The sequence below is a fragment of the Photinus pyralis genome, unplaced genomic scaffold, assembly GCF_008802855.1.
Source record: "Photinus pyralis isolate 1611_PpyrPB1 unplaced genomic scaffold, Ppyr1.3 Ppyr1.4_LG9, whole genome shotgun sequence".
NCBI classification, from domain to species: Eukaryota; Metazoa; Arthropoda; class Insecta; order Coleoptera; family Lampyridae; genus Photinus; species Photinus pyralis.
This window is the reverse complement of record NW_022170878.1, coordinates 1,662,579-1,686,910: the sequence shown is the minus strand read 5'-3', so window position 1 is coordinate 1,686,910 and position 24,332 is coordinate 1,662,579. Positions and strand designations below refer to the sequence as shown.

Sequence of the window (24,332 nt, the reverse complement as noted above, 5' to 3'; positions counted from 1 at the left end):
TTGAATTTTTGATAGTTTTTTGGGTCTTTTCATGATACTTCAGGGCACTTTAATGACACTCCAAGATACATTAGCACTCCTGAATGATTTTTAGATTTGATCAAGATTCTTGTTTAAACTTGACAAGGCTTTTAATGACCTTTCAGAATTCTTTCGGGATTTTTTGGAATTTTTTGGGACTTTTTTAGGTTCTCAAGGGCACTTTAATGACATTCCAAGACGCTAAGCACTCCTGAATGATTTCTATGTTTGATCAAGGTTCTTGTTTAAGTCGGCAAGGCCTTTTATGACTTTTCAGAATTCTTCCCGGGTTGATTATAATTTGTTGGGACTTTTCAGGTACTTCAGGGCGCTCAACGACACTTCTTGTTTAAACTTGTCAAGGCTTTTAATAACCTTTCGGGATTTTTTGGAATTTTTCAGGTATTTCAGGGCACTTACAGGGCTCTTTTTACAATCTTTCAAGGTTCTCAAAAACTATGTTTCTTCAATGCCCTTCCATACTTTTCAAGGTTCTTCTAAATTATTAGTCTTTTATGATTCTACTGATTAAATCTGTTTTGGACTCTTCAAGATCTTCCAAAACTGCGCATCAATACTCTTGATGATTTTAGGTTCTATTCGAGATTCTTTAAAACCTTTAAACATTTTCAAAACATCAAAACCTTTCAAGATTCTATTTCAACATTATTCGATCTTTGTAAAGACTCTTCTTAAGGAGTATTAAGAACTCTTCTGTCAACATTTTACTACCCACACATTTCTGAGCATGATCAAATTTTCTTTTGACAAAATGGAAGGATCTAGACTTGAAGTAAACGAGATTACAGATAATAGGCGCATACTCTTGATGGTTTGTTGAGAATGTGCCATTCACAACCCCGCTTTGATACGAAGGGTTAATCTAAAATATGAAACCGGAGCAAACACGCCTGCAGCGTTTATTACCGTTACACAGAAACGTCATTCTCTGACAGCATTGTTTTCTCGGTGTTGCAGAAAGCGAGCTGATGGAAATAGGATAAAAATGATTGGATAATCAATGTTGCCGTTCCTTGATGGACGAATAACAAACCCTTGCAAGAATTAAGGTTATGTACCACTCAATTATTGTGCTTGACAAGTTTGTTTACTTGATGACCGCCCACTGCGGATTGGACCAAATACATTAGCTCGCAATTTTCCTCTTTCATATCGTTCGACGCGGTGCACTGATTAAATTTTCATTAATAAAACGACAATTGTGATTCTAGCAAACATACCTATCGACGAAAAATAATTGGCAATTAACGTGGACGCACGTACGATAATTGGCGCCCAACGTGGGGACGCATATTTTTATTATTCGACAAATAGAAGAAGCAAATTGGCTCGTTAGTAATTTAGAACGTATTACAGCGGAACGTAAATCCCAAAGCCAAATACTAAACAACTGCCCTTTAAATCCCCCCGGGGAAGCGCCGAGTCTAAACTTGAATGTAAACCCGATCGAAGTTTGCTTAAGAAATTAGTTAGGACGCCCGCCGAGTACCTAATCTTCAAATTTCACTGATTATTAATAAGTTCGCAAGCCAACCGGCGCGTGATGCCGCATAAAATGAACGGATGGAAGGGGAATCGGAAATTTTTCGATGTACCTAAAACGTCCCACAAATATAGCGCTTCTGTAATCTGCTTTCGGGCAGAGAACTATAAACTGCGCATAAATTTCTATCACGCAAACTATTCTCTGAAATCTAAACTGGGGAATTAATCGAAAAGTTATGCGCTAGTTTAACGATGGCAAGGAAGCGTTCTGCCCCTTATGGATTAAAACAACCTTTACTCGACTGTGACTTGTGGATGCCGCTTCAAAAACGCCTCGTGAGAAGGCGCTCCAAGATCCCAAAAATGTTTTGCCATGCGGTGTCTAGGAAACATCTCAGTAGTATTAGGCCACCACCCCCGCCACTTTTTTTGTGGTGCGAGATCGTGCCCGTAGTGAAGGGGGCTCCCTCGGTAATTAGGGACCCTGTTTGTGTGGTTTGATCGTCACTAAAGTAAAATGGGTTCGTATCTTAGCTAATATCTCTTGTGGTTATTATTATTATCAATGCGTATTATAAAGTAGATTTTAAACTCGGTAAGGTCTTTTATGACTTTTTTAAATTTATTGGTAATTTCAGAATTCTTTCCCGATTTTTAAAAAAAATGATTGGTAATTTTTCAGGTACTTCAGGGCACTTAATGACACTTCAAAACACAGTACTCTTTAAGGATTTTTAGATTCAATCGAAATTCTTGTTTAAAGTCGAAAAAGCCTTTTATGACCTTTTAAATTCTCGCCGATTTTTTAGAATTTTTTAGGGCATTTTCAGGTCCTCCAGGGCACTTAATGACATCGCAAGACACCCTTTAAGGGTTTTTAGATTTGATCGAGATTCCTGTGTAAACTCGACAAGGCTTTTTATGACCTTTCATAATTTTCGGATTTTTTATAATTCGTTGGAACTTTTTCAGGTACTCCATGGCACTTAATGACACTTCCAATCAGTGAGCACTCCTGAAGAATTTATAGATTTGATAAATATTTTTGTTTAAACTTGGCAAGGTTTTTTATGACCTTTCAGAATTCTTCCTCGATTTTTTTAGAATTTATTGGTAATTTTTCAAGTACTTCGGGGTACTTAATGACACTTCAAAACACATAGTACTCTTTAAGGATTTTTAGATTCAATCGAGAATCTTGTTTAAAGTCGAAAAAGCCTTTTATGACCTTTTAAATTCTCGCCGAGTTTTTAGAATTGTTTAGGGCATTTTCAGGTCCTCCAGGGCACTTAATGACCCTTTAAGGGTTTTTAGATTTGATCGAGATTCCTGTGTAAACTCGACAAGACCTTTTATGACCTTTCATAATTTTCGGATTTTTTATAATTTGTTGGAACTTTTTCAGGTACTCTTAATAACACTCCAAAATACACGAGTACTCCTGAAAAATTTGATAAAGATTTTTGTTTATACTCGGCAAGGTCTTTTATGACCTTCAGAATTCTTCCCCGATTTTTTAAAAATTTATTGGTAAATTTTTAGGTACTTCAGGGCACTTAATGACACTTCAAAACACATAGTACTCTTTAAGGATTTTTAGATTCAATCGAGAAAATCGGAAAAGCCTTATATGACCTTTAAAAATTCTCCCCGGTTTTGTTGAGAATTTTTTAGAGCATTTTCAGGTATTCCAGGGTACTTAATGACACTTCAAGGCCATTTCCTGGATTTTTTAGATTTTTTTGGGACCTCTTCAGTTTCTTCAGAGCACTTAATGACACTTCACGACATTTTAGTACTCCTTAAGGACTTTTTATGTTTGATGATGTGCTTCTTAAAACTCTGTGACCGCTTTTTATGATCTTTTGAATTTTTCATAGTATTTTGGGTCTTTTCAGGATACTTCAGGGCACTTTAATGACACTCCAAGATACATGAGCAGTTCTGTCTTGTTTAAACTCGCTAAGGCTTTTGATGACCTTTCAGAATTCTTCCGGGATTTTTGCAATTTCTTATTATTATTATTATTATTGCGTATAATAACGTAGTGGCGTATTTTTAAGTTAAAGGTAAAGCTATTACTTCCCCATGATATACGATTAAATAACCCAAGTGAATGGTATACTGCAACGTTACGCTACACTTAAAAAATGGCAAATTATTCATTTCAAATTGGTCAAAGAAGAAAAAGATTTTTATGTAAGTATTAGTTCTAGAACAAAGTAAAGCAAAGCCTATGTACATGTACATAAACCGTTTTCCCCAGTGCTCGTAAATCCTTTTCAAGTTTTCAACAATTCACATGCGAAAAGGGATGCACGGAAAACCATATCACTATAATTCCGTAAACTTTAGATCATGAGAGGCTGAAAACACTGATAATAATACGCGAGTTTTAACGCGTCTGTAGACAACCGAATGCTAACGGGAATTCGAAAGTATTCCTTTACAATGTATTAGGAAAGTGATTTCCAATCGCATTCAAAATACAAATTAATCTTGTAATTAAGTGGTTCTTATCTTGGCTAAAGTAAAATAACTTCTTGTCGTGAGTTCGTGTGGTTTGTATCTTGGCTAAAGTAAAATAAGTTCTTAGCTGCTATTGTTCCCTTCACGGATACTGCAATTTAATCACGTTGCGAGATGTCGGCGACTTTTGGTGACGTTATCGATCGTGTTTTCGGGAATTATCTGTGATAATTTTGAATAGTCTCGTGGAATTTCTACTTTTGATTCGATGAATAAAAGTGGTATTGTTACAGACTTGGATTTTGGATTGTAATTTTCATTCATTCGTTCATTCATTGACAAGCTAACCCATAACTTGAATTGACCAAACTGGGAATCGGTAAATTATAAGTATTGAATAATGTAACGGAAGCTTGTTAAATTTTGCAAGTTTTGTGGATTTCAAAATTATATTCGGATAGAAATGCGTATCGATGATTCAGATTTCTGTGAAGTTGTAATGTTCATTAAAATTAACAAACATTTTTTTTTTCGATGTAATTAAGTTTCAAATATCGTGAAATATAAGATGAGTTATTGGTTTTGGACTTCCTATTTTGGGCGAGTTAACGATTAGTACGTGATTTAAAAAAGGTCACCGGTTAAAAGACGCAATAGATTCTAAGAAAAATATGTAATAAAACAGCGAGGCTAAAAAATTATGAGTTTGTTTATTTCCGGAAACTTGATGGGAGCGTTAATTACGGGCGTTGGTTTACTCGCGATATAAAAACCAAAATGATCAGAAATTTGGGAGCTTTTTGCGTAGATATTCACGCGGAGCGTGGTACCGCCGCGGAAAACGCGGCCACCACTTATAAAGTTTTTTCGTAGATATTCGCACGGGCGAGTGTCATCGCGGAAACGGGCCATTTAAGTAAAAAGGCCCAAACCAAATAAAATTTGTTGCGCGTATTAATTAAAAATCGTATTTTTTAACCAAGAACAAGTTGGTCGTTCTGGAATAGTGAATTGTTCGGAAAATATTAATCATTGAGTAACTGCAGTTTAGTTTAACGTGCGATTGAAAGATTTCCGTTCAGAAATTATACCTAAAGTACGAAAAGCGCGCTAAGAAATTGTTGTTCAATTGGGATGACGCGATTGGATTTAATAGGCGAAGATTGAGAATAATCTAAATCATGCTCCACTACAATACCCACCATCTAAAAAGGGGAAGAATACTACTGTCTAAATTGTAAGTTATTTTTATGAAAAGTTATTTACCTAGAAATTTATTCATATAAAATTTTTATTTTGTCATTTTATAATTGTTTTTTGCCGAATGGTTTTATATAGATAGGATAAATATAAGTTAGAAGTTAGAAGAATATTCATTGCTGTAGGTATTTAATTAAGTGCTATATTAAGTAAATTTAAATATTAGTTATTCAGATTCAGGATAGATGTAAGTAATTGAGTAATTAAGATTTAATATAAAAAAGGAAATCAATTGTGAGTGCAGTGGAATTTGGATTTATTTTATTTTTTTTTCAATATAATCGGTTTATTTATGTAGATTTATTTTTTATCAATCAGAAACGTGAGACGGTGATAGTAGGGCTATTACAATAATTAAGGGTAAAACCTTTGATCCGACATATTTTTGAAGTTCACAAAAAATATTCACACCTGAAAGGGATGCACAGATAATTATAGGTAAATCATCTCCGAAACTTAAACTGGCCGTGATTTGTATTGGTCCGTTAAACTGATAACAATTAAAATAGGACTTGACCCTAAAATTAAAACCCTAAAAGAAAATCATAGGTAACCACTCCTTCTGGATAAACTAAACTCTTAAATAAGAGGGCTAATCATAGACGACGCAACAATCGTCGATGGAAAATTGTAATATGACTAATATCAGCCGAAATCTAAAGAAAATGCACACTTCAATTACGGGAAATGCAAACGGCGTACTTACGATAAAGAGAAATGAACGCAATATAAACTCCTACGGAGCTAAAGGCGAATCCGTTCACTAATTATTCCGAAATCTCCAAATGAATGAATCCAATCGCCAGAGATTACTATACATTGATGATGGCAATTACAATTCCATGCGTTCTAAACTAACGCTTCAACTGTTGGTTTAATGAAGTGTAACCCAATACGGCCCTCGATAGAAAAGGAAGGAAATATGAATGATGAACGTTACATAACGTGACTGGTGCAAATGGTTTCCAGAAAAATTACTATGGGAATATCTGAAAAGATTATTTATAGAACATGCATTAACATTTTTAAAAGGAATTTTATGAACAGATGTGCCGCAACGCTCCTACTCCGGTCCTCATAAGATTCCGAACTTACACTACGTACCAACTTTTGATGCGTAGCCTCCAAGTCGGACTACATACACTATCTGTTTCTTTATCTAATTGCATTTATTTGTTAGTACAAGGAAACAGGCACGAAGTTTTGCCTAAAGTCGAAAATAATTTATGCGAAAAAATAAATGTATTCCATTTTAAATCCGGACAAGAAAAATACATCAAATCTAACAAACCCTGGAATACAAAACGAGGTAAGACATTTACATAAGAAATCCATTTAGTTAGGTATATACACGCTGCCGTGAAACTAATATTCCGGCGCATTAGAAAATATCTGGAGCTCCCCACGTCGAAACGATCTCATTATTTCGTCTCGCAAAGGGACAAGTCGCCCTTTATCCCCGAACGTCACTTTTTGTTATGAGTTTTTAACAAACGTAGCAAGAAAAACGTCTCGCAATTCCCCACGTAAGACTTTGGATATAAAGAAACGTCATCCCTCTGCCTTTGTTGATATAACAACTTAAAAGGATAACACGCCGCCGATCGCACACAACAAAAACCGTTCGGGACTGTTTTCCATTACAAAAAACGATCACGATTTTTCATAAAAATAAAAGGGGAAATATTTCCAGCCGGCATAAATATGTAAAGACGCAGACCTTATCAAACCGAAATCTATATATGTTAAACGGCGTAATTTCCAGGGGCGATATTCAAAGGAAATGCGGAAAATTCGTCTTCGTAGCCCTATGAAATATGTTGTTTCGTTTGGCACACTTTTGGATATGGGGTGGTTTGCAGTTTTTAATTTCTCATGCAAGCGTTTTATTAAAAATAGTGTGAAACCTAAATTCAAGACTAAAAAGGTGCATTTTGATAAGATTTCAAATACGATGCTATTCTGCTCCATTCAGCAAATTTAGATTGAAGAAGATCGATTTCTTTAAGAATTTTTCTGATTACTTTTAATGAAATTTAATTTAATTTCCTAAAGAGAACCGATAGTTATTTTGAATACAAATCAAAAAGAATTTCGGTACCTTAATTATAGCGTTTTCTGGAATCGATGGTTTCCGTATGGTGCACATCAATACTACCTTTCTAGAAAGGATGACCTCCGGAAGAAATACTGCTAAGGTTTTCTTGGATTTTTTGTACGATTAGGCACACATTCGTGTGCAATTTATTGGGCATCCAACCGTTTCAATCAACTTCTCGTTCTCGCAATATAGCTCATTACAAGGCCAAATCGAAACTGATTTAGTTTGTATTTAAGCTTTCGCTTTCCAAGTACAATTCTTTAATTTCTGATTTATTCACCTGGAAAGTCCGCTCCTACTTTTATAATTTTCCAATAGTTCTAAATAGTAAATCTGTGTTTACCGAATATTTTTACTGATTTTCAACGATATCCTGTCTCAATGGGTTCAAATATGTCCAGTTGATTTATCGCCCAACGAAAGTTCTGCGTTCGCGACATAACTAACTACGTTAAATATTTTCGCATTGTTTTTTTGTTTTTAATTGCCTCACGTGCGACACTTCCACATTGCACTAACTTTAATTTAAGTAATGTGGTTTTCCCCCGAAAAACTGTTAATGCGGACCACGCACTTTACGCTCTTGTGGCCCAAAACCGACTGCCCTACTGCTATCTCTCCTGGACGCGTCCCTACTATTTTTTAATTTTCTAACACGCCTACAAATGCGCTAATAGGTTTAAGCGGCCATCTTTAATCCTTCACCAACCGACTTCGTTTCCTTAACCCAATCCATGGCGTACAAATTCCATCTATCAAAAACTCATAAGATTTCAAGATCGCTTAGTTTGCGCTGCTCCATATGACCCTTCTGTGCAGAATCGCGCATAATTGACCAGTCAGACTGGCACGTTTATCAAAAAGGGGTTGCGTTGACATTTTACTTTTTCATTATTGAGGACCTCCATAGAATGTAATTCTTACAATAGATATATAACAAACAATTTTTGTAGCTTTAGCATGTCAGTGGAGGTTAATGATGCAAGCATAAACTGAGGGATCAAGTGGAGTATTTTTTTGATACACCTAACCTGTACACGGGGAATTAGCTGTTTTGATCACGTAAAAGACATTAAAATTGTTTTATCGCCCGTCAGACTGACGCTGACAACTTCGCAGACCATTAACTACAATGGCCCGGCCAAAATGAACCATACACAAGACACCTTAAACCTTCCTAGCTCTCTTATTAAATTTGTAGCACATCCGAATTTCGGCACAATAAAACAAGTATAAATTGTGCACAACTCTTGTGCAGGTAAAGCCCTTTGTGAGTACCCTCTTCCGACAATCCGTTCTTGAGAGGTATAAGGGAATATACCCGATCACGATAAGAGGTCGAGGAGGAGGGCTATGGTTGGTAAAAATTGATTCCTTTCGTTGAGACCTTTCATTAGAGTACCATGAAGGATAAAACTAGTTACACCCCCCCCCCCCGGCCCCGTCGCTCACTGATCTCGAAAAAGAGCCACACGGGAAAGTTATAGTTTGTACAAACCAATTTATTTCGATGAGACCTTTCATTAGAATACCATGAAGGGTAGAATATGTGTTTAACCCCCCCCCCCCCCCCCCATTTTATAAAGTTTAACTACCACTAAGGGCATGCGTATGCAAAATCTAAAATTGGTTGTATGTTTTACGCACGTTTTACTTTCAAAAACAGCATCTCAGGAAATAATTCGTGGGGGGGGGGGGGGGCTTTTAGACAACTGCCGTCTGGCACACCTTCAAGGTATAGGCTACCTAATGCAAAAAATTCCAGGACTAAGACCATTCCCCTAGAAGTAGTTCGCAACGGCAGAAGTGGGTCCGGACGGACAAAACGCAAATAATAGCAAATTTTTTTTAATTCTTAAAAAATGCGCAAAAAAATTCAATCTCGACTTCAAAATTTAAATAATGGCCGCGATCAAATTCCTTATTTTCAAAATGGATTACTTACACAAATTTTAAAGCCACTTGAAACAAACTAATCATAATTGAGCATTGGACATTTATCTGGATCATTAAAGGGTTCGAATAAACACACGACTTCATGAATTCACACAAATAAAATTCATTTATTATCAGTAGCGAAAACCGAGATTGGAGTCGAAAAAATGGCTATGCCACTAAGAATCTTGGAAGGGCCGAAAAACCTCTAGTGTTCCTAGATTTAGACATTCAATATCGGACAATGAATGTTCAATCCTGGATTTTGAATTTTGCTCCAGATTTTTGATCTTAATTTTAGATTTTGAATCGTGCATTTTGAATTTAAAAATCGGATTTTGTATTCCAGTATGGATATTTCAATCCAAATTCTATTGGTTTAGAATCCCAGCTTCTGAATTTTGGGTCCCGAAAGCCAGAATGTGGATTTTGGATTCTGAATGTTGTATTCTTAGCTATAGATTTTTGATTTTGAATTTTGAGTGTTCAGTTATGGTTTCTGGATACAGTCTCCAATTTCGGTTAACCGATCCTGGATTCTGAATACGATATCTGGATTTTGGATTGTGTATCCTGGATCTGGGACATGAATTCTGGAAGTTATATTTTTACTCGATCCTGGATTCTATATACTGTACCTCGTTCAATCACAAAAAAGTGTAACTTCAAATTGCATCATGAATGCACGGCCTACAATATTTTCCAATTATATGATCATGATCCCCCAATTTTTAAAGATGCTTTCTGTCCTTAGATAACGCTCTGAGTCGCCTAGCGGATCAATTTCCCATGAAGAATGTCAGTAAAATTCTTAGGAAATCTTATATACTCTTTCAGTTTCCCTGATGGTTTCTTCTCAGATGATTTCAAATGTTTCTCAGAAGATTCTGAAGGGTATCATTGTTCATACTATCTTTCTAAGGAATGTTTTTAAGAAAACTCTCACGAAGTTCTCTAAAGAGGATTTTTGGAAAATTTTCAAATTTCCAAGGAGTTTTCTAACGACAATATTTCTGAAAATATTGCTAAAGAATCAATGATTTTTCCCACACAGGTGTAGTAAAAAATATAAGAACATTGTGCACATAACTTCAATGTTACTTTAAATTTTAAATTACACGTTTATATAAATGTTACATAACTCGTGCAATATTCCGCTGTAATTTATTCTCGTGAAGACTGTTGCATCCATTTTTTTATTTTCTGTTACAAAAACAACCGCGAAGCTTTAGACTTGTATTTATAAATCGTGTGTAATTACCACCGAACTAACCGTCGCGTTTATTTTTAACCGAATCAATGAGAAGTTAAAAAAAGTCAATTAGATTTAATTCGGTCGGTGTCCAAAAAAATGGTTAATCGATAACTTTCTCGTTAATTTCAATTCGGTATTCATTCAGCAACATTTTCGGCCTTAATTGCGTCTACTTTATCACATCGGTATCTGTTAAATAATTTCGAGTCATTAATTTCGGTGTGTCGCCCGCGCCCCGGATGACAATCGCGGTTTGGCGACGAAGCAATTTCGTCTGTGCTGTTGTCCGTTATTTACGCTCAAACGTGACCTTCCGCAAATGGGATTAAGCGTATTTTACGCACGTTTGAACTTGTCTTAAACCGCACACGGTTTGGATTCATTTGGTGCCTTTTAAGCGGAATTGAAGACCACTAATTTTCAACACAGTAAACGGACTGGTATCGATATCGAAAAGCCTTCAAACAATTCGATAACTTCTACATGATTGAAGGAATGATCAAAAACATAAATTTAACTTGGGGCCAAAAATATGTAACAAATTCAGCATTTACACCAAAAATGAACGCGATTTCAAAAGATAAAGGTTAACGGTATCAAATACGTGATTCTGCATTGAGGTTAAATCAAGTTTCGAAAACGAAGATGGACAAACATCATTAAGTGGGGCCCCACCATATGAAGAATATTTAATATAAATCATTTTTTGATATGAATTTGTTTTTCTTTTGCGTCGTATGCAAGTAGCTAATAAAAGTCATTATTATTATTATTATTATTCTATCACCGCTAATTTCCGAAATAATCCCCTGCACCCTGTATGTAAATAATTAACAAAATATAAGTTAGGGAACTGGTTGTCGTAGCTCACAAAAGAAATGACCGCTACACCCCAATTCGTCACGCTTGTGAAGGTGCAGTAAACCCTAATCAATCATCCACTGAAACTGATATCTGATAGTCGATGAGTTTGATGATACGTGTTCTCACGGGCCGAGCCCTCCGTTGTTGGAACTTTTTTTGTGCAAAAAACGGTGATCGCAATTGGCTCGAGCTAGGAAGCTAAAAATCGGATTGGAATGAGGATCTTCAAACCGCGTTGGCAGTTGTACCAGTCAATCCGCTCGCATCCCAACTCCGCGCTTTTGCGGATCCTTTCGAGGATAAAAACTTAACGTTTATTTTTTCGATTGCGCACTTTTTGTGTGTTTGTTACAAAGTCTGTATCATATATTCCGGGCGAATTCTCTTATCTGTCATTCACGTCTCCTACGGGATTAAAATTTATAAGGGCACGTAGCTAACTTCAGAAAACTTTATTGGAAATTAAATATTAACACCGCGCGAATAACGTAAACCTCTCTCACACTTCACTCTCTTCTGTTACAGCCGTACCGTTTCCTCCGAGTCATAAATTGACAGTGGCCGAAGTTTTTGACACGCGAACGGCGAAACCACGGCCGGATGTACTAAAGCAACATTTTATATTGGAAGGCCGCATAGACGAATCGGCCGCACTTCGCATCATTAACGAGGGCGCCGCACTTCTACGAGCAGAAAAGACAATGATAGATATAGAGGCTCCAGTTACAGGTAAGCGAATATTGAATTTATTATGAGCCGTCGAGACGTCACGAGAGGGCGCTACATCAATGCGAGCGCGTTTGTTATTGCTGCGGTAGATAAAACGAAATTGCCACCGCGGCGCTCTTCAAACGTTTTATTATATGGGTGTAGATTAGATAGCCGAATTGCTTAATGGCTTCTTGTGTTTGGCTGGAGTGCTGTTATTAATGATCCATATTTACATTTAAATTGCCGTGTTTGAGATTTTGTTACATTGTTGCTTACAAGAGTCTAAAGCACTTGAGATTTATTCATTATTAGCTTCCAAGTTCCTCAAACTTTAAATTTTAAAGACGGCATGCAGGGGGGGGGGGCTAACGTTTTTCTTCGTCGAACTTCTACGACAAGCCCATATCGGCGCTTAATTAAAAATAAATTGGTGGTTGCTGTTACAGCCCCCCCTCCCCCTCTTCCTATCCCTCTTTTTACTCAGGTTAAAATAAATTTGTTGGGTGCTATGGGTAACCAAACTGCACAGATCCAAAATTGTACTCCTTTACAAGAAATTTGCTGTTTGGTTATTTTTTTAAATTAAGAATTACAAAATCTGTTTCAAAATGTCTTTTGTCTGAGGATTCTGAATCCGGATTTGGAATTTGAAATTAATCATATACATCATCATCATGATCAGAATATACTATTCTTGCAAGGTGGCAAATGTCATTTTCATGGCGCATAATTTAACCCTCCCCCCCCCCCCCACCCCCCATCCTTTGGCGGGTATGGGAAAGATTCCACAGATCCAAAATTTTATTTTATCTCATTTTTGAGTAAAAGAATTACAAAATCTTTCTTTTTAGAATTTTTTGAAATTTTTCTAATCTCAATTTCTGAGAATTTTGAATTTTTTCCCGGATTCGGAATTTGAAAAAATCTCTGATTATTTCACTTTTTTTACTAGAAATTTTAGAAATCTGGTTATGCCTGTTTTTTTTACAAATTTGGAATTACAGAATCTTTTTTAGACTTTCTTGAAAATTTTCTTTTGAAATTTTCATTTATCTAAGAATTCTGAATTGTTGCTGAAATGAAAAAAAATGTGGTCAAATTGCAAAATGTTCTCAAAAATTAGATTAAAAATGGCAGAATTTCTGATTTTTTATTGGTTTCTTATTCATGGTTTTTGGAATACAGCCCCCCCCCCCCTTCCGCTCATGTAGAAAAAGGGCAAATTTTGAACTTTCTTCTCGAATTCGGAACTTGGACAAAATAGTAATAACTCATTGTTTGTTTAACTCGATATTACAATTGTTAAACTAAAAATTAAATTTCTGTGGCGCATTATTTATCCCCCATCCCTCATTTTTACTCAGAAATAATTTGTTGGGTGCTATTGGTAATTAGATTGCACAGATCCAAAATTTTACTTCTTTACCAAACATTTGCTGTCCGGTTTTTTTTAAAATTAAAAATTACAAATTCTGTTTCAAAATTTCTTGAAATTTTTTTGGAATCCTATATTGTCTGAGGATCCTGAATTTCTTTCCCGGATTTGGAATTTGACACTAATGAATCTGATCATATGATCATAATATACTATTCTTGCAAGGTGCCAAATGTAATTTTCATGGCGCATCCTCCCCGTGTCCCAATTTTATCCAAGTTATAATAATTGATTGGCGGTTTCCCCAGATCCACAATTTTATTTTATCTCATTTTTGAGTAAAAGAATTACAAAATCTTTTAATGTTTTGAAATTTTTCTAATTTCAACTTCTGAGCATTTGGAGGTTTTTCCCGGATTTGGAATTCGAAAAAATCTCTGATTATTTCATTTTTTTACCAGAAATTTTAGATACCTGATTATGCCCGTTTTTTTTTTAAATTTCGAATTACAGAACCTTTTTTACTTTCTTGACATTTTTTTTTTGAAATTTTAATTTATCTAAGAATTCTGAATTGTTGGCGAAATGAAAAAAAAATGTGATCAAATTCCAAAATGTCCTTTTCAAAAATTAGATTAAATATCGCAGAATTTCTGATTTTTTATTGGTTTCTTAGTCATGGTTTTTGGAATACAGCCCCCCCTCCCGCTCTTCTCTCATGTAGAAAAAGGGCAAATTTTGAACTTTCTTCTCGAATTCGGACTTTGGAAAAAATAGTAATAACTCATTGTTTGTTTGACTCGATATTACAATTGTTAAATCAAAAATTAAATTTCTGTGGCGCATTATTTTTCCCCCATCCCTCATTTTTACTCAGAAATAATTTTTTGGGTGCTATGGGTAACCACATTTCACAGATCCAAAATTTTATTTCTTTACCAAAAATTTGCTGTCCGGTTTTTTTTTAAATTAAAAATTACAATCTCTGTTTTTGGAATCCGAATTTGTCTGAGGATTCTGAATTATGGTGGTATGGGAAAGATCCCACAGATCCAAAAATTTATTTTATCTCATTTTTGAATAGAAGAATTACAAAATCTTTCTTTTTAGAATTTTTTGAAATTTTTGTTATCTCACTTTCTGAGAATTTTGAATTTTTTCCCGGATTCGGAATTTGAAAAAATCTCAGATTATTTCATTTTTTTACCAGAAATTTTAGAAATCTGATTATTCCTGTTTTTTAAAATTTGGAATTACAGATTCTTTTTGATTTTCTTGGAATATTTTTGAAAATTTTCTAAGAATTCTGAATTGTTGCTGAAATAAAAAAAATGTGACCAAATTCTAAAATGTCCTTTTCAAAAATTAGATTAAATATAGCAAATTTCTGATTTTTTATCAGTTTCTTAGTCATGGTTTTTGGAAAACAGCCGGGGGGGGGGGGGCTGCTTCAAAATAATTTCTCGAAATTTTTTGGAATCCGAATTTGCCCGAGGATTCTGAATTTCTTTCTCGGATTTGGAATTTGACACTAACTAATCTGATCGAATATACTATTCTTGCAAGGGGCCAAATGTAATTTTCATGGCGCATAATTTATCGCCCCGTCCCCCAATTTTATCCAAGTTATAACAATTTTTTGGCGGGTATGGGAAAGATTCCACAGATCTAAAATTTTATTTTCTCATTTTTGAGTAAAAGAATTTTTTGAAATTTTTCTAATCTCAACTTCTGGGAATTTTGAATTTTTTACCGGAATTCAAAAAAATCTCTGATTATTTCATTTTTTTACCAGACATTTTAGGCCGGTGTTCTGTTGCTCCATTTCTTTGACTTGTCTTCTCTTGTTTCTGGAGAGGGATTAATAGAATCAGGAGCCGAGAGGTGCAGGCAATTGTAAGTGTGAGGGGTGACCTTCTCGGTGACTTCTTTTGCACTCCTACTAGTAGATCCTATGTGAAGACAAATTCATTGCATTAGGAACAATAAGGTGCGAGGAATTACACGAACCTACTTGCTCCTGATACTCAATTTTGCTTAAGAGAAATGGAACAGAATCAGGAGCGTAGAAGTGCAGAAAGTCCGCTAGTTGGAGACAGAAGAAGTGCCAAAAACTACAGGATTCATCAGCTATTTGTTAGCCCCGGATTCCTAATTGCGCTGAAGAGCAAAAGTGCAGAAAGCCGAATGTAGGCAGTTGCAAGTATGTGGATTGAATATGAATATGAAGATAATCAGGAACGTAGAAGTGCAGTCTGATCCTTATTGGCTTCTTATGTGCTCCTGATACTAAAAACATGTAATGTTTCAAGATTGAGCGTTTAAATTTCACATATAAATTGAATTTGGCGGTGAACGAGTTTTATGCGTTAACCGATAATAGGAGCGGGTTTGGCATTTTCTGGTGAGATTAAAAATAAGATTCATTAGAAATCCACGACCCAGCGTAAAAAAAACTGAGCAGTAACCAGCGGCACCAAGTAACTCCCTTCAGATCAGGCGATAACCATTCGTATTTTATGTATTATTCGTACTAGCATTGAATAAATGGTGTTTTGGTACGAATATTATTAGTCCTATAAGGTAGTGACTACCTCTTAGCTCCTGATACACAATTTCGCGAAACTACAAAGATCGTTACTACTTGCAATCGTTTTATGGAAACAAGAACTCAATAAATATCCCTGCTAGCCAGACAATTAAATTTATTTTAGTAAACAATGTAACGAGTAAATTCTAAATAAGCAAATGTAAATTATTAAATAAAGTGTTCGTTACTACGTACGAAACCATACGCGATTCTGGTAACCCGAATAAGATGTAAGGCATAGTCTTGGAAGCTCGCCAGATGTGCTTATCTAACTGGAAACTTGGAAACTAACGAAGTCTGCAGATGAGTTTCGGGAGTCGATGAGCTGCCCCGTGCAAACGCCCCGATCTTAACTCCAATAATAGCCTTTTTTCGTAAACAAGCGCAAACAATTTGCTCGCTCAAAAGAACAACGCGCGACAGTCTTTAAAATAATGCGCTGCTCATTTGGATGGCCATTAATAAATGGAAAGTTTTCGGTTTATGATAAAATTCGGTTGTTAATATTGGGGACTCAAATCAGTACTTCGTGCAATTTAGAGCCCCTTCTATTTATAGGCATTCACAGACCATGTTACCGGTACGGTTATTATCATTTTCTGTTTTTGGTATATCACGGAGTTAATGTGACACTTTACCATTTGGGTCTGTCATATTTAGCCCGGGAGTACAGACTTCATTTGTTCTCTTTAGAGAGGCAAGCAGACCTGATCTAAACGCGAAGACAGCAAGCGTAAAAGGAAGGAGGTATGAAGAAAGTGCAAAAAAGAGGGAAGAGAATGGAAGAATCTTACAGGAGGTGCGTGATGAAAAGAAGCGTGATCCAACTATTCGGGTACGGTAGCTTCCGTTTCGTAAGCTTTCTTTCTCTTCCGGCATTCCTGCCGCGAGTGCCCGGGATTTCTGCAATTATTGCACCTGAGTTTGCGGGTGGCGGTTTCTGCACTGTTTTGTCGGTTGTTTCACTTTAGGCGCATACTTGATTGAAAGTTGTGCAACAGAACGCCAATTGGCGCATAATTCAACTATGCCCTTCGAATACGACGGATGTCAAAAATTTGGGAGTAACTTATGACGTGCCTTATACTTGTTGCGCTTCTCTCTCGATTAATCGATAACGTTCCACATTCACCGCCATTTCTCGTCTCGTCAAAAAAATCACCCGCTTGCTTTATTTACAGCGCATAAAATGTTCCCCGTATTGTGCATACGTACCATATTTTTATGACGTATTTCTACTACCGAACTTTTATGACTCCGTTTTTATGAAGCCAATATTCGCGGCAGTAAAGCTCCATTTTTATGAATGATGAATTTTTATAAAAGAGAAAACAAATCTCCCGCCGCCGCCGCATATGCGAAACGGGGGCCGAGCGCGGAGATAAAAACTCGCACCCGAGAGAGTAGACCTAATTAGAAATGTAAATCTTCCTCCGTTTCGAAATTAACGTTATACAAATACGGCTGTGAATACGAAATCAAAATCGATATTAATTAAACGCTTTCTGGCGCTCGGGCGCATTTTTTTTATGCGCTCGTCGCGCCCCCGAGAATTTCGAAGACGATGTCGTCCTTCGGCGGCTAAAATCGTACAGCAGCCGACGTTCGCCGCGACTTAATCAAAAACGGCAATTCGGCGGAGCGCGAAGAGTGCCGCACGACATGAGATCGACGCTGAATTGGATCGAGAAACCTCAGCTTCCTCGAGCTACAATGAGCACACTGTGCGGATCGAATGTGCGACAAAAAGGGTGGAGGAGGATGAGTTAAAAATTTATAGAGGGCTCAGATGTACCGTGCTGTACAATAGGGATTTTTATTAAGTTGATTTATTGGATGTCTCCATTTTCGGATGGGATAAGCATGGAAATTGCAGCATGTTGCACATCGATCTTCTACGCCAGACCGGACCGTTATCAACTTGGCACTTATTTAAAACCTGGTCCCATTTATTGGCTTATTAGGCGCATTAATACCCGTGGAATAACATCAAAGATAGAAGGAAGATGAATTCCCAATTTTCCACACATCTTCAACATCCTCCATTTGAAACGTTATTATAAATTTCCAAAGTATTTATCGCATTGCCTCTATTTCGAATCACTTCGAAAATTGTTTTTTTAATTTTTTGAAAATGCTTTACACGTTTTGAAAATATTTAAACGTGCAAAAAATGTCTGAAGCATTTTCTAAACATTTTGAAACACTTCTATAGTTCCTTAAATGCACGTTCATTCTAGTATTCCTAAATTTCTACAACATTCTTTGTGCATTTTTGAAACGTTTGCAAAATTTGCTACATTTCCGAAACATTTCAAACATTTTCAATATGTCTACCTGCTTTTAATACATTACCAATACCGAAATGGAGACAAATTGAATGGCTTGTGTCTACATTAGTTATTTATTTTTATTATTTATGTATTAACCCTAGCCTTTCGGGACTCTTAGGTATGTTCAATAGCATATATACAATACTAAGTAGTACAACATCAGAAATCGCTACATAATGTTTATTCATATTCCTCTCTTTTCGCTTCTCTCTGCAACGTCCTTCTCATCCAGTCGATTTCTCTTCCATCTTCCTGTAATATTTCCTTTACTGTTTTGCTGCATCTGTATATCACGTGTTCTTTCGTCTTTTTTTCTTCCTTACATAGTCTGCACTTTTCTTCCTTCCATCTTTTCCCGGTCCTGTTTTAATTTCCGCATCTTGCAATGGTTTTTGTTCTCCTGTAGATATTTTGGCAAGTGTAATGTTTTTATTTCTTTGTACGTGGTATTGTACGTGCTGTTTTCTATTCGATTGATTTGGTATTGTAATTGGTTGGTTTTATCTCTCTCCTTCATAATCACTGGTATATTTATTCCCTCTCTCCTTAATCTTTCCGCCTCATCTTCTGCATACCCATTCCTTTGGAAATATCTTCTTCTTTCTTCTGTCCACTTTGCTTTTTTGGTCTTCTTTCTCTCCTTGAGAGTTTCTTTAAGTAACCCGTTTTCTCCTCTTTCTATCCTTTCTTCGTATTTAACTGCTCTATATCTCGCTTCTATCCTCATCTTATCTTGTTTGGTTTCCTCCAGAAGTATGTAAGTTGGGGTATCTCTTGCCAATCCTAGGATCCATTTTAGGTATTTGTTTTCGCTCGATGTCCTCTATCTCCTTCCACCCCCATATTTCTGCCCCGTACATCACTGTGCTTTTTATCAGGTAGTCGAACATCATTTTCTTGATTCTATAGTTGTTTTTGAATTTTCTTTCTGCTATGCTCCATAGCTGCGGTATTAATCCATTTGCTTTTTTCTTTATTTGTCTTATGTGAGCACTTGGTCCTCCGTTTTTCATTAGTATGTACCCAAGATATTTAAATTCCGAAACTTTTATTTCTGTTTCTTCGATTTTCCACGATGTCTCGTCCTTATTCTTTTTTCTTCCTTTTTGTAAAACCATTATTTTTGATTTTTCTGTGTTTATTATGAATTTCTTTCTTCTTGCGTACCTTTCTAATTGTGTGACCATTTCGTTCATTTCTGATTGCTTTTTTGCAAGGAGCACCATGCCATCCGCGTATGTTAATGACCATATCTTTTGTCCTCCAATTTTTATTCCTCCTGCTTGCAATTTTCTTAATACTTCTTCCAAGTCTGCCACATAAATGTTGAAAAGGGTTGCACTTAGCGCACATCCTTACCTGACTCCATTTTCCGTCCAAAAATAGCCTGTGTGTTTGTTATTGACTTTAACTTTACTCTTTGTTTCTCTATAGAATTCTTTAATCCTTTCTATTGTGTTGCTGTCGATATTTTTCTTTTCCAAGCTCTTATATAATTCGTTCCTGTCTAGATTATCGAATACAGGTTTTAGATCTATGAATAGGGCCTAGACCTGACCTCCTTTCTTTTCCAGTTCTTGTTGTACCGCGTGATTTACTATGTATATGTTGTCTATCGTCCACCTTCCCTTCCTAAAGCCCATCTATGTTTCATCTAGTATTTCTTTGTCCTCTACTTCTTCATTTAAGCGGTTGTTTAGTATTTTAGCGTAAAGTTTGTATGTTGAGTTTAGGAGTTTGATTCCCCTATAGTTTTTGATGTCATCTTTGTTTCCTTTTTTGTATATTGGGCATATTTCTCCTTCTTTCCAAGTGTCCGGAAATCCTCCTCCTCTCCAGACCCTGTTAATAATTTTTCTGATTTGCTGTTTCACACTTTCCGGCGCATGTATTAGCATCTCATTTGTTATTTGGTCTGGTCCAGGAGCTTTCTTTTTTTTTCATATTTGCTATTTCTTCTTCCCCTTTTTCTTCATCCTTCCTTCCACTTCTTCTTTTTATTTTTTCTCCTCTGATGCTTATCTGTCCGTTTAAACTTTGTATAAAGTAATTTTTCGCTTCTTCTTCTCCAATGTCGTCCGGTATTCCTTCTTTATTTTTCCTCCCTTTGTTTATAAATTTCCACACTTAATTTTCGTTTTTGATGCCTTGTATTTATCTTATTTCCTCTTTTTGTAATTCTTTTTTGCGTTTGCATGTATCCTTATATTCTTTCTTCTTTGTTCTGTACTCTTCGCCTGTGTCTTTTTCTGTTTTCCAATCCATTAGGGCTTTTTTTGTAATTTGTTTTTTCTCTTTACATTCTGTGTCACACCACTTGCTTCTTCCTGGTGCCCAGTTGTTTATGTTTGATGTTTTTTCTGTCACCGCTTTAGTTATTGCCTTTTTATTTCTTCTTCTAGTGCAGCATCACATTCAGTTTCTTTGAATTCTGTCTGCTTTAGATGTTTTCTGTATTTTTCTATTGTTTGTTCTGTCCACATTTGAGACAAATGTGTTTTTGTAATTTCTTTTGTTTGTTTTCTGTATTGTGTGTCAGCACTACCTTTCCTCGTTGTGGATATTGGTTGGTGATCGCATTCTATTCTATGGTCTACAAAAAAAATTTTTAAGTGTTCTTTCCCTTTTTCATTTAGAATAATATGGTCTATTACCCACTGCCCTCTGCTTACTATGTATGTATATTCTCCCTCTTCGTCTCCTTTCACGTTTGCGTTGAGGATGTACCACCCTTTTTCTTCTACGAAGTTAACCAATTCTTTCCCTTCTTTATTTGTCACGTTATCTTTTGATTTTCTTTTGTTTTCTTCTTCTGTGCGAGCGATCCATGATCCTTCCTTGCCTATCCGCCCGTTTAGATCCCCTCCTATTATTATAACGTCATCTTCCGATTCTTCTATTATTTTGTTCAGCTCGTCCACTATCCTTTTCATATTCATGTAATTGTATAATGTAAACACTCTCCATCGTACATCTGTTACTATCATTTTTCTTTCCAAAATCTTTCGGTAGTTTTTTCTCCAAATTTCCCCAATATTTTTCTTCTACCCGTACCTACTTCTGTCATGCCGATTACATCATAAGTTTTCACGTACTCCCAAAATTCTTCATCCTTGTTGCTGATTCCCGCCACGTTCCAGAATCCAATTTTGATGTTTCCTTTTTTTTTCTTGTTTTCTTTTTTTCTTCCTTTTTTTGTTCGTTTTTGTTGTCACCTGTTGTTCCTTTGTTAATTGTTTGTGTGATCTCCCCCCCTCCCCCCCCCCCTCTTTCTGTAAACGTCAGGTCGTTATCGATATATACCTTTTATCTCTTAGGGCTTGTCTGTTCCTCATGATTCCATTTTATTCCCCCCAATTTGTACATTTTATTAGAATCCCTATTTTTCCAGTCTCCATTCTAGTTTGTCTATTCTCTCCTCTAGTTCTCGTTTTTCTTTGTTCCATTTTTCTTCCTTCTCTTGATTTTGCTTCTTCAGTTCCTGCATTTCCTTTTTAAACTCTTCTCTCATTTCCATTATTTCTTTTCTGACGTCATTTCTCATTTTCATCATACTCTTGGTAAGGGTTACCATCATGTTTTTAATTTCCTCCATGTTTTCTGGTTTTTCTCCTTTCTCTTCTGTCTTTGTTGTGGGCGGAGATCGGTAGATTGTGCTGTTTTTTTTGTAATTGTTCTAGTTCGGCTTCTAACTGTTTCCTTGCTTCTTCCCTTCCTCTTTTCTTTATTAAAAATTCTTTGAGATTTCCTGTGCTATTGGCTCGTGAATGTCTTTGCTGTTTTTGCATTCCTCCTGTATGTATTCCACTGGCATGTTCTGCGTTTGGGAAGCCAACTTCATTTCGTTGTTATCTATGTTTTCTAATCCCTTTTCCCTTGTTGTGTGTAATTCTTGTGGATTCGTTGGCTTCTCTCTCCCTATTCCTTGATTATTACGCTGCTCTCTCACTTTCTGCTGTCGGCACGGTTGCGTACTGCGATGTATGGTGTGTTGCCTATCCTCAAAATTTTTTGGTGCGCCTCCCGCTACGTGACGTTTACGTTTCTTATCTCTCCTTTGCATGCAACTTTCGTCCTTATGAATTTCTTATAACCTCTAAAGTTACTCCTATTCTAGGTCTTTGTACTCACTGTTATGTTGCTTAGCCTACTTTTGATCTCCCCAGTTTAGTATTGCAGCTTGCTGCTTCTATTCCTCTACCTTTTGTGTTATTAAACTTCGCTTTGTCTCAGTCTGGCTTCGAAATTCTCGGATCCTCCAAAACCCACACAGTCCACGTCTCTCGCACACATGCAAGTTCCCGTCTACACTAGTTCTGGTAGTTCGTGGAAAGTGAAAAACCGTTTTCCTACGGAAATGGGCGCGTTACGAAATATGGCTCTCTATGACTGAAGGTAATTGTGTAGTCGGAGGGGGGGGGGGCATACTTGATTATGATTATTTACTGTTTCCCTGCACGCGACTTCTTGAGGCTTAACGTTTTGGAGGGCGGACCTTGGTGGCATCCCCCCCCCCAAGGAGAGGTAGACCCGTTGCTCCATTAAAAAAAACTATCAAGAGAGTCCTAAGTACGTAGCACCGGGAGTAATACTCCCCGGGAAGATAAGATTTCATGACCGTCATGTCATGTCATGTTAGCTGTAGGCAAAAAATAATTGATTTCACCTCCCCCCCTCCGGTGTTTTGGAAAAGAACGCAGCTCGGGGGGGGGGCGGTATGGAATTCTGTGGCCGTTTTCCAAAAAAACTATCATGGGAATCCTGAGTACTTTCAACATTTTTAGGGAAAACGTGGCACCGGAGGGAATACTCCCCAGAAAAAAAAAGATTTGATGACCACCCATGACTCCTGGAAAAGGTAATTGATTTCACCTGTGCTGGGGGACATTGTGTTGGTTGGGGGATATTTCATACTCTCTATACCCCCGGTGCTACGTTACCCTATAATATTCATAGCTCGGTTATGATAAATTTGTGCCATCAAATTCTCCTTTCCTGTTGAGACATTCCATGCACGTGAGTTATGGCTTAATGTTTTGGAGGAAAACGTCGCAGGGGGGGGGGGATGGAATATCGTGAGATTGTTGAGTATTTTTAAAATGTTGGGAGAAAACGTAGCACCGGGGGAAATACTTCTCAGGAAAACAAGACTTAATGGCCATGTCCCTCGCCGTGTCCTGTTAGCTTTCCGCAAAAAGGTAGTCGATTTTACTTCTATTGAGGAATATTGTGTTGGCTGGGGGCTATTCCATACCCCCCAGTCCCCCCGGTGCTACGATACCCTAAAATATTCATAGCTTGCTTATGGTTAATCTGTGGGAGTTGGGAGTGCCGTCAAATTTTCCTTTCTTGAAAAACACTCATTTCTTAAGGAGTAACGTTGTGGAAGCAATGGGGTTCTGGATACCTCCTGGAAGGTAGATTCTGTTTTCTTTTTTTCAAAAAAATTATCTTGAGAATCCTGATTACCTTCAACATTTTGAGGGAAAACGTAGTACCAGACGAAATAGTCCCCAGGGCAAGAAGATTTGATAACTCAGGCATACTACCCCGGGAAAAGGTAATCGATTTCACCTACGTGGGGACTATATACCCCAGACCTCCCGGTGCTACGTTACTCTAAAATATTCATATAGCTTGCTTATGATTATCTTTTGGGGAGTGCTGTCAAATTTTCCTTTCCTGAGAGTCATTCCATACACTCATTTCTTAAGGCTTAACGTTTTGGAAGCACGAGGGGTCTGAATACCTCCAAGCAAGGTAGGTTCTGTGGCCGTTCTCCAAAAAAACTCACGAGAATCCTGAGTACTTTCAACATTTTGAGGGAAATCGTGCCTCCGGAGGACAGGGCCCTAGCCAGATTAGTTACTAAGAGCGGGCAAATAAATCTACAGAGCGGGCAGGCGAAATAT

The 24,332-nt window shown here is 36.8% G+C and overlaps 1 protein-coding gene across 17 annotated transcripts in view; it reads left to right on the top strand.

Moving 5' to 3' along the window:
* Nucleotides 1-24,332, top strand: part of LOC116180844 (serine/threonine-protein phosphatase 2B catalytic subunit 2) — a 204,632-nt gene that overhangs the window by 24,965 nt on the left and 155,335 nt on the right. For all 17 annotated transcript variants that reach the window (XM_031500995.1, XM_031500993.1, XM_031500987.1 and 14 more), the window contains exon 2: nucleotides 11,937-12,140. In XM_031500995.1, the coding sequence (XP_031356855.1) occupies nucleotides 11,937-12,140 (204 nt within the window). The remainder of the gene's footprint in view (nucleotides 1-11,936; nucleotides 12,141-24,332) is intronic.